Raw genomic sequence first — 18267 nt, 5'->3', positions numbered from 1 at the left:
AATGTCATAGGAGCATCGGATGTTACTGGGCTATTGGCCTAAGGCTTCTACAAGCATAGCTATGTTATACCCTTGTTCTGGACCAAGATATGTATAGTCTATGGTTGCATGCGAATCTTAACATCAACACCGACTGCCCCTGTCTAATAGGGGCATAGGTGAAACCCCCGGTGTAAAGTTACAGTTTTCCATCCAGTTGTCCAGGTTATGCTTAAATAGGGTCATTGAGGAGCTCTATTTTACATAAATTGGGAGTTTGTTCCAGAGGAGTAGCCACCTCTGGGAGACATTTCTGTCTCTTTAGCATGTCCTGTTAATATCGCAGGCTAGGTTTAGATCCGTAGAGTGACTGATTTTTGTCCCACTGAATTTCCAGATGTGCAGTAGCTTCATCACGGCAGGGTCTGAGACTGCTCTGTAGGCCAGGCACAAGTTGCCTCTAAGCAGTCTATATGATACTGAATAAAGTGATAGGGTCTTCAGTCTGTCTATGTAGGTCATGTGTTGTTGGCCCTGAATTTTCTTGGTGAGAAAACTCTGAGGTCTCTCCAGTTGCTGCAGATGTCTGGTGAGGTACATAAAGAAAGGATCACTGTACTCTATTATTGGTCTGATGAGAGCTGAGTACACAGGAGTTATAACCTCCTTAGATTTGGATGCTATACCCTTGATTATGAGGTGTGCAATGTAGAAGCCATTCCTTACTACTGTGGACACCTGATAATCAGAATTAAGGCTTCTATCAACTTGGATTCCTAAGTCTGTCACCACTGGGTGTGAACTTTGGGTGATATTATTAATGTTGTAAATGGCAGTGGTTTCTCCTTTGCTAAAGGGGATAATAATGCATTTTTTGCATTAATTTAGGTCTGAGGCTTTGACACCAATCATTTGTCTGTGTAAGCCAATTTTGTAGTATGTTGACATCTTTGGGGGGTTTGATGATTGGTACCCAATTTGTAGTCATCAGCAAACCTGGTATACCATAGGCTATTTATTTTCACCTGAACTTCTGAAAAATAGATACCAAACAGTAGGGGGCCTAGCACAGATCCCTTTGGAACACCACTGGTAACAGGTCTGCTAGTAGAGTTGGCATCCCCAATTTTGACTGTGTGTTCTGTTTGTGAGCCAGTTGGCAACCCATCTAGTAATGTGTAAGGGTTAATCCCCAGCTGGCTGAGTTTCTCAGTGATGCTTGAGTTAGGGATTGTGTCAGTGGCCTTGGCTAGGTTGAAATAGGCAGTGTGAACTGTTTTGCCTTTGTCCAGGGCCTTGGGGACATTCTCAAAGAAGTCCACCAGGTTTAGCAGGCAAGATCTGCCCTTAACGAAGCCAAACTGGGTAGGATCAAAGAGTTTGAAGGTCACCTGTATCCTTATTGATAAGATCCATGATTATTCTCTCCATGGCCTTGCAGATAAGGCTGGTTAGACATATGGGTCTGTAGTTCCTGGGGTAGGTTGAGGAACTCCCTTTGTGCAAGGGGATTACTGTTGCTGTTTTCCACTCAGATGGGACAAACCCAGTACTTAGACTGAGACTGAAGAGTGTGCACAGAGGTTCTGCTAACTGCTGTTTTAGACCATTTAATACGAAGCCTGGGATGTTGTCCAGTCACATAGAGGCTGTGTATTTTGTTCTTGGAGAGTGTGGTTATGACCTGCTCTCTAGCGATATTAGCCAGAGGGCTGGTGACAGGTATGTTATGGGGTATGATTGGTGGGGACAGGGGGGTGATGTTTTCGGCAAACCTGTTCACTAGCAGGTTGGTGATGTCCTCAGGTTCAGTATAAGTGGTACCATCCACAGAAGTTTGGCACAATGCTGAGCCTTCCCTTTTACATTTTGGATGTAGCTAAAGAATTCTTTGTGATTTACCTTAGCTAGGGATGCTAATTTAAGTTTGTAATTAGTTTTAGAGGCCTTTACAAGATGTCATATCTGCTTGTTTATGCTTTGGAGGGAGTTCTTTTGCTGGGACCGTTACCTCTCATATTTTTGACAGCATTTTCTTTCAGTTATTGTATAGCCTATTTATGCTGTATGTCCACCAGGGTGGCTTATTTTTTTATGATGATCTTTATTTGATTTGTTCCCATATGACTGAGTCTATACATTTATATATGTGTTTATACAGGACATTTGTGTACACCTCAGTATAGGGGTCATTGCTGTCAGTGTTGGCTGGGGGTATTGATGCCATCACTTAGTAGGCTATAGTTTGCTTTGGAGACATTTTTTAACCTTTTTGCTCCTGAGGGTGGGTCAGGTATGATCGTTATTTCAAATGAGACTGATTTATGATTGAACTTTACCAGGAAGGGCCCCACAACAGCTAGTCACTGTTCCCACGAGAGGAGAAAATATACTAGATCTCATTGTCACAAACATGGGGACAAAATGCTCCACACCGGAAGTATATCCCTCATTGGTGAGATCTGATCATAAACTAATCTCACTGGAAATCCACATCCCGCCCCCACCCCAAACAAAAAAGACCATAGTGAAGAACTTCTCTAAAGCAAACTTCACACTACTCAAGACTGGTGTAGTATCCTTCAAGGCCCCTGAGCCAGAGGAAACCACAACCCAAGCTGCGGAAGCCCTTACAAATGCCTTCTATGAACACCTCCAGGACTGCATGGATCAGGCAATCCCAAATAAAACCAAGACTCTTTCCACAAAGGGCAAACGTCCAGTCTGGTGGACCCCAGCCATTAACAAACTTTACAATAAGAGGAGAAAGCTATTACATGATAGAACAAAATCCATAAAAGGGAAGTCACCCTGATCATTATTAGTAAAAAATACGAGCACTCATAAAATCAACTAAGGCCAATTTTGAGAGAAAATTGCCATGGATTCAAAGGACAATCATAAGGCCTTTTTCAGCTATGTTAGGAACCTGGGTGGAAACTCCCAGATATGCTCAGAATTAGTCCAAAATGATACAAAAATCACTGAACCCACAGACATTGCCAACATACTGGCAGACAGGTTCAGTGCAAACTTCACCCCCCTCTCCCCCCCTAAAGGAGAGATAACTATCCCAGCCGAGTGTAGCCTCCCGGACATCTCAAATGTGCAGGTGAAAGCTGCTCTCTCTAAAGCTAAAAACACAGCATCAATGGGACCGGATGGTGTCCCCGGCTGTGTGCTACACGAGCTAAATGAGGAATTAACCCCGCACATAAGGCAGCTGTTTAATCTCAGCCTTACCACAGGATACGTGCCCAAGGAGTGGCGACGGCAACTGTGGTCCCACTCCACAAAGGTGGCCTCTACGGACCCTGGTAATTACCCCCATAAGCTTAACAAGTCTAGTCTGCAAAGCTATGGAGAGGATCATAATGGAGCTCATAAACAAAGATATAGGGACTTGCAGACATTGGACCCGACCCAGTTTGGCTTTGTCAAGGGAAGATCATGCCTTTTGAACTTGGTCGTCTTCTTCGAAACAGTCACCAAGGCCATTGATGAGGGAAAGGCAGTCCATACAGCCTACCTTGACCTTGCAAAGGCTTTCGACACAATACCCCACTCGGTATTGTAGAAAAACTTACCAGCTTAAATGTAAACCCATATGTCACAAGATGGGTTGCAAACTGGCTTAAGGACAGAACCCACAGGGTTAGAGTTGCTGGCGCTGTGTCAGACTCCAAGCCAGTTACAAGTGGTGTCCCACAGGGCTCGGTCCTTGGCCCCTATTGTTTGGCATCTACTTCTCAGAAGTACAGGCCAGCATGGGAGGACTTTGGCTGACAAAGTTTGCAGACGACTGCAAACTGGGCCATAGTGGAAAGTGCATCGGACACGGATATCCTTCAGAAGGGACTCACGGAAACAGATAGCTGGTGCCAGAGCCATGGCCTGAAGTTAAACGCCAAAAATGTATAGTCATACCCTTCGGGAAAAACAAGGTAACCCCAAGCTACCATATAGGTGGCAATCCACTAAGCACAGAAGAGGTTATCAGGGACCTGGGGACCCAGGTTGACAGTGGCCTTTCTTTTGACACTCACATTGCTAAAGTGGTTAGAAAGACCTTCTACATTGCCCACCTGATCATGAAGGGATTCACATCCAGATCTAGTGAGGTCATTGTTCCCTGTACTCTTCACTTATCAGACCAGTGATCGAGTACAATGCCCCATTCGGGATGTATCTCACCAGACATCTGCAGCAATTGGAGAGACCCCAAAAGTTCCTCACCAAAAGGATAAAGGGACTCCAAAATCTGTCATATGCTGCCAGATTGAATAAACTCCAGCTCTATTCAGTCGCATACCGCCTGCTCAGAGGTGACATGTGCCTGACATACAAGGCCATGTCCAACCCGGAATTAATGGACATGCTCCACCTCAAAAAATCCAAATCCACCAAAACCACTAGAGCAAGCGACTTAAACCTTAGCACGGATATAAATAGGACGTACTGGAGGGATAGATTTATCACTCAGAGACTCCCTATGCTGTGGAATAAAATCCCGGTCCATGTGAGACAGAGCACCTCGCTGACTCTGTTCAAGAGAAATCTAGACCTGTGGATGGGAGATCGTAGGTTTACCCCGGGAATGATCTCTGTGTCACTGCTGGACAGAGGCACAACAAACTAATGGGCACAGTATTTTTTCATATAAGGGGTGGCGTAAGCCACAAAAATTTGGGCTAGGCTTATAAATGCCTTAGGGCAGATAGCCTAGTATAAACCTATGAACCTATGAACACATGTGGTCATACAGTGATTCCCCCATGTTGGTGAGCACTATGTCAAGGATCTTAGAGCTCCCTGTGGTGGTGCTATCTGCTCCAGAGCATTTGTGTTAACAAAGTCCAGGAACCTTTGAGGGAACATGTTTGTGCTCATATATATTACCCAGTCGATGGAAGGATAGTTAGTCACCAATGACCTGGGTGTTTGGCTGAACTGAGAGTGACACATGTAGGTCCATGCAGGCTGTGTGGTTTTCGTGGTTCATGGTGGGGGACCTATAGTTAACAATGACATGGAGGGGGGTCTTTCCTACAGTTAGTTGGACTTGCAGTAACTCTAGGGAGTACGTACTCTTTAACCAGTCTGGAGGTTTATATATCTTTAATGAAGATAGATATTCCTTCTTCCTTAGTTTTTTCACGTTTGTTGTGTGGTCTGAATGTGTGGAAGGTATTGTAGCCCTACATGGCCATGGTACTCTGTGAACCTTGAACCATGTCTCTGTGACTGTGCAGACATCAGCATCTTCAAGGGTGAGAAGTGCTTCAGTTGAGTACAATTTTCTGAGTTAAACACCTAACATTAAGCTGCATAACCCTGAGTTTGTTTCTGGAGGATATTTTTACATTGGTTATTTTGTTCTTGTGACATTGCCTAAAAAAGGCAGTATGGGGGAGGCAGGTACCTTTGCCAGCAACCTAAAGCCTAGAGGTGACAAGTGAAGACTATCTCTGGCAAAGCAGCATGGTCTGTTGACTATATCATTCCAGGCTGTCAGATACAGGAATCCCTGGATTGATACCAGAAGCTAAGCCAGTTGTTGGTCAATCATTTTTTGCTTGTGTTGTGGCATCATCCTGGGAGAGGGAAGAATGCTGCATAGGACTAGGGACATGTCTGCATGGGACACAACCTGAAAGGTCTATCATGTTTCTCTTCATATAGTCCAGTGAGGTAGTGAGGTACGTCTCAAGTCATTCACTCCAACATGGACTATGACAGAGTCATAGAGTACTTGTTGTTGAGAGACAAGAGTGTGTGCGTGATTTCGTGGATCCTGGCACCAGACAGGCAGCTGACTGTGACCTTCTCCTTGTCCAGCCTAGTGAGAGGGGCATCTGTGTGTCTCACTGTGGAGTCTCCTATGACCAAAGCATTTGGTTTAGATGAGTGAGACACTGATGAGTGAGACACTGATGCATGTGTTAATATATGTAGTGGGTGCTGTTGGGACTGTATTGTGTGCCAAAGGTTTGCACTTGGGAGGCCTTTGCTCTTTTGGTATATTTCTAGTGAGTACCTCTGCATATGTGGGTTCATGTGCTGTGTGCTTGGTATGTGTGGTAGGTGGAGTGTGGGTGCTGACAACCTGCTTGGTAGTTGGTTTGTTGTTACGTGAGAAAGAGAGAACATTGATTCCAGATTCATAGTATAGATAATCTCTCACATATTGTATTTGCATGTTTTAGGAGTGGTAGGTTGCCTGCATACATGAGGCAATTGCTACATTGCCTCAGTATGCCCATGTCAATCTGGCTGGCTAGAGAAACAGTGGGAAACAGACCTGCCATTATGCCAGGTATATTCTGTAGTAAGTGGTGGAAGGTGGGCTAGATGGGATAGGTTCTGTTGTAGAACTAGTAAAATCAGCTAATCTGTGGGAGGTTTAGGGATAAAAACCTGTGCTAGGACCTCAAAAAGCACAGTTGGGCTGCTGTCTGGGCAGCAGTGCGCAACTGCATTGTGCGCTGAGAAGCAGGGAAGCTTAGGAGAGTTTCCTAGTAGTTATGAAGGGAAAATGTGACTTTTTAAGTGTTTGCGTCTATACACAGCAGCGCTAACCATCGTTAGACAGCATAGCTACACGCAAACACTGTGTTTAAGTATCAGCTAAGTAAAACAGTTTTCAAACAATCCAACCAACAGGAAAGCCCAAGACTGAGCCTTGTTTGAACAATACCCAGCTCAGATGGGTCCTTGACTACACTCTTGATTGGTCGCTATTCCCCTACTTTCAGCCTGTCTCCTCCTCCTTTTGGGATCGCCACCACCCTGGCTTTTTCATACTTCCCCATGTTTTATTCATCCTTTCATACTTCTTCATAATTCTCTACATTGCCTCTTCATCCCATTTGTAGAACTTTATCTTCGCCTCTGTTTGTGACCTCACAATTGACTTTCTTTTCATTCTCCAGTTGTGGATATGTTTGGTGTTAGGATTCCCGAAAACCTTTTCTACCCATGCTGTCCTTCTCTGTGTTCTCTCTCTTTTCCCCTAATGCTTGGATGCTTGGATGCTTGGTACCTCTCTCTCACCTTTTCCCTTGCCTTTTTTATACCCCCCTCTTAGATGTTTCTTCTGTTCCCCCAGTTACCCACCAGTAACCCTCCCAGTACTTTTGCTCTACTTCCACTATAGTTATCAGTTTTCCTTCTAGTTCAGTTTTCATTGCTGCTCTCTTTGTCTTTAGAGCTTCTCTCTTTATACCATTTTCCACATTCCCTTTATATCCTGCTCAGTTCTCCTTCCAGCTTTCTTATCTCTTCCTGACCTTGCCTTCATTTCCAGTCCTCCTCTCCCTTGATTTGCCCTACCTGTTGCTTTGATTCCATCCCAGTTCTGCACTACCTATAGGTCATAGGTAGGTACTAGGCTATTGGCCCTAGGGCCTATATAAGCCTAGCCAAAAAGGTACCCTGGCTTTTGACACCCAAGAAAATTATTTTCCTGTGCCCTGTCGAGCAGAGCCACAGAGGTGATCCCCGGGGGGAATTTCCTATTTGCCATCCAATCATCAAGATTTTTCTTGAAGAGTGCTAATGAGAAGCTTTGTTTGATATAGATAGGTAGTCTGTTCCAGAGTATGGGAAGTCTCTGGGACAGGAATCTATACCTCCAGCATGTTCTGTTTATTGTGGTGACAAGGTTTAGGTCCTTACAGCGTGTAGCTCGGAGGGATTGGGATTTCTTTAAGTGCAGCATGTCCAACAGCTCTGGGTTTGACATAGCTTTGCATGTTAGGCAGAGATCACCTCTGAGTAGGCAATATGCGACGGAGTAAAGCTGGAGTTTTTTGAGGCGGTCTGCATAAGGAATGTGTTTGAGGCCAGTAATCCTCTCTGTGAGGTATTTCTGCGGCCTTTCCAGTTGTTGTAGATGTCTTGTGAGGTACATACCAAAAGGGGCGTTGTACTCTATAATGGGTCTAATGAGTGACAAGTAGAGGGGAACAATGACCTCTTTTTTCCTGGATGAGAAACCTTTTGTGATGAGGTATGCCACATAGAATGATTTCCTAACTACTGTGGCGATGTGATTATCAAAGCAGAGACTGCTGTCCACCTATGTCCTAAGGTCTTTTATCACACTTTCCATGTTAAGTAGACTAACACCTATGAGGTAGCTCATGGGTACAGAGTTTTTACCAAAGGGGATGACAATGCATTTTTTGGCATTGAATTTGAGGTCATGGCTTTGACACCAGGCATCTGTCTCAGTGAGGCCCTTTTGTAGGATGTCCACATTGTTAGGAGTTTCGATTATGGCTCCCAGTTTGCAGTCATCTGTGAACTTTGTTAGCCAAATACCTTCTGTGTTGGCCTGTACTTCAGAGAAGTAAATACCATACAGGAGAGGACCCAGGACTGAACCCTGTGGTACTCCACTTGTCACTGGTCTGAAGTTGGATTTGGAGTCTGCTACTTTCACAGTGTGGGTTCTGTCAGTGAGCCAGTTGGCAACCCATCTTGTGACATAGGTATTTATACCTAGTTTAGTGAGTTTATCTATAATTCCAGAGTGGGGGATGGTGTTGAAAGCCTTGGCGAGATCTAGATAGGCTGTGTGAACCCCGTTACCCTTATCTATGGCTTTGGTGACTGCCTCAAAGAAGTCTATCAGATTCTGCCTCTGTCTCCTCATCAGTTTTTGTAATTCTTGCTTCCTTTCCTCATCATTTCACTTGTAGCTCGGCTGTCTCCACCCCTTCCCCCCAACGTGTTCCCTCTCTCTTCTTCTTGTCTTTGCTACCACTGCATAGTCCAGTATTTATCTCTGCTGTGTTTTGTATCTCCTCCACCATTTTTATAGTTTTCTTTTTCCTATTATCCTGTCCCGTCAGCTGGCTTGAATAAAAACGTTTCTGGTAAGTATGTACTCCCTCCCTCTTTTCTGGGTGTTTTTCCCTCCATATATCCTGTTACTTTCCTTCTTTCGTGTTCTTTTGTAAGTCTGTTTTCATCTTTATAGTGTATTAATTTTTTGTCAAACAGCCTGTCTTTTGGAGTCTAGTGGGACATTGAAGTCCCCTACAATGGTTTCCACTTCATCCCTTTTTATCTGATCCCACTTTTCAAAAAAATCTGCTATGAAAGTCCTCTGTATCCTTGTTTGGAGCATACAGGTTCCCTTTTATTCTTCCATCCCAAAAGCTTTTTGATCCTGAGCAGATTATGTTTGAGAATTGGATATCAAGAAATTCACATGGAGAACAAAATTTTGGGAACATGTAACAACTGGCTGTGATTGGAAATATTTGTCTCATGTAGAGTTTTTTGCCATTTTGAGGACAGACCAATTTTTATCATACCTTCCAGAGAATATTTGGAATTATGAATTGAGGAAGGCATGTGGGACCCTATCAGTGCATAATATGACCTTGTATAACTCTTCTTTAACTGCTATCCTCATGTAAAGCATCTGTTTTAAATTGACAAGAAAGGGGTAATGTGGCTACCATGATCTTCATCAACCTAATCAGTTTAGAAAAATGGATGAATGACTCTAGGTTGTTTGACATTGTGCAGTACATCAAAGCTTTTAAAGCTATTAAAAGCTGTGTGGCGAACTTTGCTTTTGATAAATGCCCATGTGCAACACTAGATCTGCTTTAGTGTTTTAACAGCAAGGTTCATGTATAAGAATCTTGCTGTTTCAAGATGAACCTTTTTGTGCTGTTTAGAACATAACTAATGCACAGAATATATTACAAAAATGTCTTTGGGGCACTTGTAACTTGGAATGTCTAGAAATAGCTGTGGTGAAGCATTTAGATGGTCACTCTTGCTAGATGGGTTGCAAGTTTGATTAAATTATGTATGGAGGGAGGACAACCTGTTACTCCCAAATATTTATGTAAACTGTTCTGTAAAGAATTTAATACTGTTGACACAGATTTCCTTTTTATAAAAATGTGTGCTGTTTTCTTTATGGATGAAAGTAGGTTACATGCCATAATTGTTGACTTTCTTTTTTTTTCTGTTATTAGGTGTGCTTGTTTATATTGATAATGTCCGGTGGGATGGCATTCCTTTCATACTGACCTCTGGAAAAGCTTTGGATGAAAGAGCTGGATATGTTAGAGTCCTTTTTAAAAACAAAGCATTATGTGTGCAGAATGAGTCTGCTAGGAAAACTGTACAAAGCCAGTGTGATCCAAAGCAGATTATTTTTTACATTGGTTATGGAGATCTAAAAATGCCAGCAATACTTATCAGCAAAAACCTTTTTAAACCCATTATGCCTATGTCAAGTTGGAAAGAAGTCAGAGACCATCTGGAAACAACTTTGTTTGGGCAGTCTCTGTCCCAGTTTTATATCTATACTCCTGTGATGGAGACAGAAACTTACGAGTCGCTCGTATCAAATATCTTCCATGGTAAGCAGGATTATTTTATCACTACTGAGCACTTGTTGGCTTCCTGGAAGTTCTGGACACCATTACTTAACAGTTTGATGAATGAAGATCTTCGTATATATCCTGGAGGACCAGAAAATAAAAACTTACTTGACTTTGTGCTTTCTGGTAAAGAAATTATGTTTGCCATTGAACAACCAGTTAATATCCTGTCTGACATGTCACAAAATGAAACACCAGATGATTACAAAGTCATGCAATCTCTTTATCGGAACAGTTCACTGGTATCTGCATGGGCTGAACAGCTTATTTCAGAACTTGCTTCCTACCTTCAAGAGGCTGCAGAACATGCTGTTAAACAGTCAGGGGTTTTCCATCTTGCTCTTTCTGGGGGTTCAAGCCCTGTGGTTCTTTTTCAGAGACTGGTTTGGCATCATCATTCATTTCCCTGGAAGCAAACTCATTTATGGATGGTAGATGAAAGGTGTGTTCCCCTTACAGACCCGGAGTCCAATTTCAGGAATGTGCATGACAATTTGGTTCAGTACCTCAAGATTCCTTATTTTAACATTCACCCAATGCCTGTGCACATGCAACAACGGCTTTGTGCCGAAGAGGATAAGGGAACAGAAGCTTATGCAAGTGACATCACAGCACTGGTTAATGATACAAGATTTGATTTTGTATTACTAGGGGTAGGGACTGATGGCCATACAGCATCGTTGTTCCCAAATTCGAATGCTGGCCTTAAGGGGAAGGAGATGGTAGTTTTCACAGAAAGCCCCATAAAGCCTCATCAGCGGATGAGTCTCAGTCTGTCTGTAATTAACCGAGCTAAACAGATAGGTGTTCTTGTCACTGGTCGAGGAAAACATGACATTGTGACTCAAATTAGTAGAGTGGGGCAGAGGCCCAAGACTTGGCCTATTACAGGGGTGCAGCCTAAAAATGGCAAAATGGTTTGGTTCATTGACTATGAAGCTCTGCTGATGTAAAAAGGAACATTGTTTTTTGCTGTACCCCCCACCAGCAAAAAAACAACAAACGTACAGCTGGTGTAGACTTTTTTGCCCTTTTTGTATAGGGCTAAGTCACATTCCACACTGATGGTTAGCAGTACTTTCTGTTTCTGACCTAATGTAACTACTTTTTATCCGGACTTTAACTTGTATTAAAGAAAGTTGTAGATCACTGGATCATGTTTTAAAATGAATGGGAACTTGTGTAAGTATCAGATGGCAAAAACAGTTTCAGACCAAAACACTGGATTAACGAACAGTAACTAAATTTGGAGATGTCTTTGAGATCTTAAAAATGAAACTTTCAACATTTCTGAGAGGTCAAGAGAGGAGCAAACTTGAGCTCATTCCATACTGTTTATGTACATTCGACAGGAACAGTTTTGGTTTGCCACAACTTTTTTCTCAGGATAAGTTTTCTGTTAACTTTTCTCACACACTGAGTCTTAACATTGTTATGATAGTAGATGCAAGATTGTTTTTAAGGTCAGCCTTCCGGACTCTCAGTACTACCTCGTATGTTATAGGGTCACTGGAGTACACGGAGACCTATAGCAGGAATGACCAAATAAGCAAGCAGAAGCTTGTATGTGGTTTTGCTGTCCACAAACATGTAAACAAACAAAAAAAAAAAAGTCACATGTTAATGCCACGTTATTCTTCTGATGCAGATGTAAGTCTGTCTATAATGTTAACAGCTGCCAAGGTTCTTTTGCTGTACTTGGTGCCTGAAGACCAATGGACGTAGGGAGCAAATGGCTGAATTTGGCTGATTTACACCACTAGTGAAGTAACCATGTCTGCTATATTAGAACCACTGGTCAAGAGCAAAGGAACTGTAGATCTCTGTGTGGACAGAAAGGCAAACACCTCAAATCTGGTACAACCTGGGTGATGATCACAAGTCGGTCAAGGTGATATTATGCAGTGGATATAGGAGAGGTTGATAAATATCCTCAGACCACAGTTTTAACAGTCCTGCCACTTGATACTTTAGAGGATGAGTGGTACAAGGTCCATAACTTGAGGAACAATCTTAGATGTTTAGTAGGCTGTCTGCAGAAAATATTTGGGTCCCCTTTTCATCAGCATGTGTGCAAACCATCTCATAGGAGCATTACTAGGCTAATGGTTGTGGATCCCTTATAAGCCTAGCGTAGAGTTTATCCCCCCAAAAAAAACCTCAATCAGCACCTGTCGCCCCTGTCAGTGAGGGACACAGGTGGAACCCCTGGGACAGATTTGTGGTTGCCCATCCACTCATCAAGGTTGCGCTTGAAGAGGGTGAGAGACGTACTTTGTTTGATGTGTATGGGGAGTCTATTCCAGAGACGGGGCAGCATGTGGGAGGCAAACCTGTCTCTCCAGCAGGTTTTGTTAATGTCACATATTAGATTTAAGCCTTTTGATCGGGTACTATGGGAGGAGTTAGACTTATGCCTGTGGAGCATCTGTAGTAGGGCAGGGTCCAAGATTGCCTTGTAGGCAAGACACAGATCACCTCTGAGCACTCTGTACAATACAGAGTAGATTGATAGTGATTTGACAGGTGTTGGAGGCCATGGATTCTCTTTGTGAGGTATTTCTGTGGCCTTTCCAGTTGGAGCAGATGTTTGGAGAGGTACATACCAAATGGGGAGTTGTACTCAATTATTAGCCTAATGAGGGATGAGTACAGAGAGGTAATAACCTCCTTTTTTCTGGATGCAATCCCTTTACTTATGAGATGAACCCAAGTATAAGGCTTTTCTGACCACTGCCGCTACATAATGGTCAAATGTGAGATTGTTGTCAACTTGTGTACCCTCTCTCACCGCAGGTTGTGTGCTTAGGGGGTTGCAGCTGGTAATCACTAGGGGCCGTGTTTTTTCTGAATGGTATGGTAATACATTTTGTTGCATTTAACTTAAGGCCATGACTTTAGCACCAGTCATTTGTTGCTGTAAGACCCTCTTGAAGTATGTTAACATCATTTGGGGAGTCAATGGCAGCACCCAACTTACAGTCATCTGCAAACTTGGTCAGCCACAGGCCTTTTGTCTTTGCCTGGACCTCTGAGAAGTAGATGCCAAACAGTAGAGGGCCCAGGACAGATCCCTGTGGGACATCACTAGTGACAGGTCTGCTCTCAGAGGTAGTGGTACCTATTTTGACCTTGTGGGTCCTGTCAGTGAGCCAGTTGGCCACCCATCTGATGAGATAGGGATTTATGCCAAGTTCTGTTAGCTTTTCAGTGATGCCCAAATGGGGGATTGTGACAAAGGCTTTGGCCAAGTCAAGGTAAGCTGTATGTACTGACTTTCCCTCATCCAGTGCCTTGGTGACAGTCTCAAAAAAGTCAACCAGGTTCAACAGGCAAGATTTGCCCTTGACAAATCCAAACTGGATGGGATCAAGTGCTTGGATATTGCCTGTGTCATTGTTTATGAGGGCCATAATAATACGCTCCATGGCCTTGCAGATCAGGCTTGTCAAGCTAACGGGGTGATAGTTTCCAGGGTCAGTAGTAGCACCACCTTTGTGCAAAGAGATGACAGTGGCAGTTCTCCACTCTGCTGGAATGAAGCCTGTACTTAAGCTATGGTTGAATAGGGTGCTCAATGGCGAGGCTAGTTCTTGCTGAAGATGTTGCAGAATACAGCCTGGGATACTATCAGGTCCCATGGAAGCTGTGGTCTTTGCCTTGGATAGGGCCTTTAACACTTGATCTATGGAGATGTGAGGTGCAGGGCAAGTATCTGGGATGTTGAATGGGCCTTTGGGGGGACAGGGGGAGTGAAGTTTGCTCTGAACCTGTCTGCTAGCAGGTTGGTTTAGTCAGCGGGATCAGTGCAAGTGGTACCATTAAGAACTAATTCAGAACAAACCTGGGCTTTGACGTGGCGTTTTCTGATGTAACTGAAAAAAGGCTTTGTGGTTAGCCTTTGTTTCAGTGGCTAGTTTTGATTCATAATTGGCTTTGGAGGTTTTCACTGGTGAGCTAATTTGCCTGTTGAGGCTAAGGAGGTAGTTTTTCCAGTTGGGAATTTGTGCCTTTTTACCCTTGGACAACAGTTTCTTCCTTTTGTTGTAATGCCTGTTGATAGAGGATGTCCACTAGATGTGGTTCTGTTTCCTTGAGGAGCGGGTTTTAGTTCTGTTGGGTATTGGGTCCATGCAGTTGTACAGGTGCTTGTATACTGCACTGGCGCACTGTTCAGCATATTTGTCTGTATCCTCTGGGGGGGGGGGGCGGTGGTGTGAAACTACCCTTACAAGGTTGTAGTTAATTTTTGAGAAGTTTTTTAGCCTGGTTATGGCTGAGTGGGGGTTGGATGGGATAGACACTTCAAATGAGACAGACCAATGGTCTGATCTCACCAGGGAAGAACTTACTATAGGGGTGGTGCAGCGGTTGCCGATGTTGGTGAGAACCAAGTCTAAAATGCTATTTCCCCTTGTGGGGGATGAGACAAGCTGGTCTAGTGCATTAGAATTGATGAAATCCAGTAATCTTTGGGTGACTGCATTAGAGCAGGAGTAGTTCACCCAGTTATGGTGGGGTAGTTGAAGTCACCAAGGATCAGGGTGTTAGGGGGTACTCTGATGGACTCCAGTAGATCCAGGTAGGAGGAGTGGGTGTCCTGAGTCATGGAGGGGGGGTCTATAGCTGGCTATAACTTGGATCGGTGTCTTGCCAATTGTCAATTGCACCTGGAGAAGTTCTAGTGCATCATGCTGGCAAACCAGTTTGGAGGTGTGCTTGTCTTTAATGAAAATACAAACTCCACCACCTTTAGTCTTCTCGACCTCATTTTGGGGTCAGAATGTGTGGAACAAGGTATACCCTGGTAAGGCAGGGATGCTGTCTGCAGCCTTGAACCATGTTTCTGTGACTGCACAGATGTCAGGATCTTCCAGTGCTAGGAGAGCCTCCACTGAGTGCATTTTTAGGTTACGGCTCGTAGCGTTAAGCAGCATGACCCTCAGTGTCTTTTTGACAGGGCTTTTATGTTGGAAAATTTGTCTGTGGGACATTTCCTAAAAAAGGCACAATGGGGAGGCAAGAGCCTTGGCCAGAATCCTGAATCCCAGGGGTGACAAGTGGAGGCCATCTCTGGCAAAGCATCGATGCCTGTCAACCATGTCATCCCAGGCAGACAGATACTGGATCCCCTTGGAATGACACCAGAAACTAAGCCAATTGTTGAAGTCAATTATTTTTTGTTGGTATCTTCCATTTTTTTATGTTTCATTTTGTATAAAGCAATGAAACACTAAGTTATTTTGATCAGAGGCGAGAAACCAGATTTCTTGGTTAATAGAACAAAAGGTCCCTTCTGGTCTGCCTATTTCAAATAGGTTTCAAAGCAGGATCTGACCAACGTAATCCACAGAGTAAACGAGTGCCAAGTGGGTAGTTGCAAGAAAGTTTATTGATATAAAACAAGCGCTTTCGCTTGGCTAGATACCGAGCTTTTTCAAGTTAAAAATGAATTCAAACATTGGAAACAGTGCCATTTTATATATCTTTCCCTATCACATGGTTAGCTAGTTAGCTGTTAGTCTTAAGTCGATTAACAATTAACAATTAGTGAGGAGTGCTACTTTAGTGAAGCAACACTCATAATTTAAAAAAGAGAAATGCTCATATGTTTAAAAAGAAATACCCATATTACAAAGCGTTGCACATTTGAAACATAAAATACACTGTTTAAAAATGTACGTGCTAATGCTCATGTATTAACTCTAGTAGCAAGTGTGTATACATATAAAACCTGTTAAATGAACTGCATTATCAGTTATGTTAAAAACTGTATTCCTGTTCATAATTTTTGTGTTAAATATATTTGGTGAATGTTAAAACAATTTTAAAAATAGTAGAAATAGAAAACATACATCTGTAGAAAAAAATTGTTGAAAAAGGTATACAAGTATAAAGTTTACTGCAGTTAAAAAGTCATGTTGCAGCAGACACCTACAACAGTGAATGATCTTACTGTGAAGGGTGTGTCTACTTACAAACCTACAAGCAAGCTCTTCTAATTTTGAGAACACTGCTGATGTTAACACTCTCATTTAAACCTGGGGCTCTACTTGCTTCTAACCTGAGTTGCCAGAAAAGTTCTCTATATTCTAGACTTGTTTCCCAGTCGCCACCCCTAGCATTGGGAAGTACTTGTTCCAATACCAAGAACTTAAATTTGAAATTCTTGCAAACCAAGGAATGCTTATATAAAGCATTTGATTCCTTTTGTTTAGAAATGTCATGTAAATACTCATAAATTCTTCTTGTAAAAGGCCTTTCTGTTTTGCCAATATAGAAACTAGTGCAGGTGGTACAGAACCCTAAGTATACCACTCCTTTGCTGCCACAATTTGTAATTACTTTAGGTCTAAACAGAAAGTTCCTAGAAACAATGTAAATACTAGGGGTGTCAAAAATAGTGTTACGTTGTTTGCAGGCACCACATTTAAAGGTGCCTGCTTTGGGCAATTGAGTGTTCGTTCTGGTATGGTTGTTCCCTTCAAAAATTTCTTTTAGGTTGGTATCCCTCTTTCTCATAAACTTTGGGTGTGGTGGTATAATATTTTTCAATTCATCATGTAGTGAAAGAACTGGCCAATGTCTGTGGAAAATTTCTTCAACTTCAAAGGAGTTGAGACAGTAAGTATAAATGAACCTGCCATAAGTGTGGTCAGGCTCTTTAATGTCAGTGTGATGAACAACCACATCTGTACCTAAAAGAGGGGGATAGAGTGTTTCTCTGCTGCCCATGACCTGTTGGGCTAAAGTAGTTAAAAGTGTTAAGGGGTATCCTCTTTCAAGGAATAGAGATTTTAGGAAGTCAATCTCATCTAAACAATCGTGTGTAGTACTGGACATTCTAGAAGCTCTTATGAATTGTCCTTTGACAATGCCCTTTTTCTGATAGAAGGGGTGTCCACTCTGAAAGTGTAAGTATGTATTAGAAAAGGTTGGCTTCCTATACAGTTTAGATTGGAATACATTATTGACCCGATCCAATCCTTGTATAAGGTTACATCAAGGTAATGTAGTTCGTCATTACTAATCGTATACGTAAAAGATAAAAAATGGGTGGTTGAGTTTAAATACTTGATGAATTCCAAAAATTCATCATGGGTTCCTGCCCAAAAAATGCATATATCGTCTAGGTACCTCTTGTAGTGCACTAAATATTGTACTCAGGTGGTGGAAAAAATAAACCTTTGTTCCCATCTATGTAAGACGGTGTTAGCATAAAAGGACGCACAAGGAGTGCCCATAGCTACTCCTTTTTTCTGCTTGTATATTTCACCATTAAAATGTATATAGTTGTTTTCTAAAATTGTTTCCATGTATTCAACTAACAGGTTAGTTATAGTGTTGCCCAGATTGGTTTCAGTACTTAATACTTCATTAAACCACTCTAAGCCCACTGAATGTGGAATACTTGGGAATAGATCAACTATATCTATAATGATCAAAAGAAGTTCCGGTTTGTAAAAAGCATGTTTTATTTTTTTGAGAAAATCCCAGGAGTCCTTACAAACGTGTTCTAATGATGTTCCGAACTGTTTTGTTACCTGGTCAATAAATTTCCGTAAAGGTTCTGTAATGCCTCCTGCCCCAGATACAATTGGTCGAAACTTTAAAGGGTCAAGCCCTTTGTGTATCTTGGGGATTCCAAAAATAACAGGGATTCTTGGTTTGTTGACATACAAATAGTTGTAAAGCTTTTCATTAATAGCGCCTTGAAGTAGGTGGTCAGTTAACATAAAACTAATCTTCGAATAGGCGATATTAGCCTCATTTCTAGATACTAGCTCGTACTGGTTAGAATCCTGCAACATGCTGTAAATGTAGGTATCATAATCCGAGTTGTACATCAACACCACCCCTCCCCCTTTATCAG

General features: G+C 42.5%; 1 protein-coding gene across 1 annotated transcript in view; it reads left to right on the top strand.

Annotated features, from left to right (window-relative positions):
* H6PD (hexose-6-phosphate dehydrogenase/glucose 1-dehydrogenase) overlaps positions 1-11543 on the top strand; it is a 604336-nt gene extending 592793 nt beyond the window's left edge. The window contains exon 6 of the mRNA XM_044062799.1: positions 9984-11543. Coding sequence (XP_043918734.1) covers positions 9984-11347 — 1364 coding nt within the window. The 3' untranslated portion in view covers positions 11348-11543. The remainder of the gene's footprint in view (positions 1-9983) is intronic.
* The last annotated feature ends 6724 nt before the right edge of the window (positions 11544-18267 follow it).

The sequence above is a fragment of the Protopterus annectens genome, chromosome 2.part1 (assembly GCF_019279795.1).
Source record: "Protopterus annectens isolate FY-2018-M chromosome 2.part1, PAN1.0, whole genome shotgun sequence".
Lineage (NCBI taxonomy): Eukaryota > Metazoa > Chordata > Ceratodontiformes > Protopteridae > Protopterus > Protopterus annectens.
This window is presented reverse-complemented; position numbering and strand designations above follow the sequence as displayed.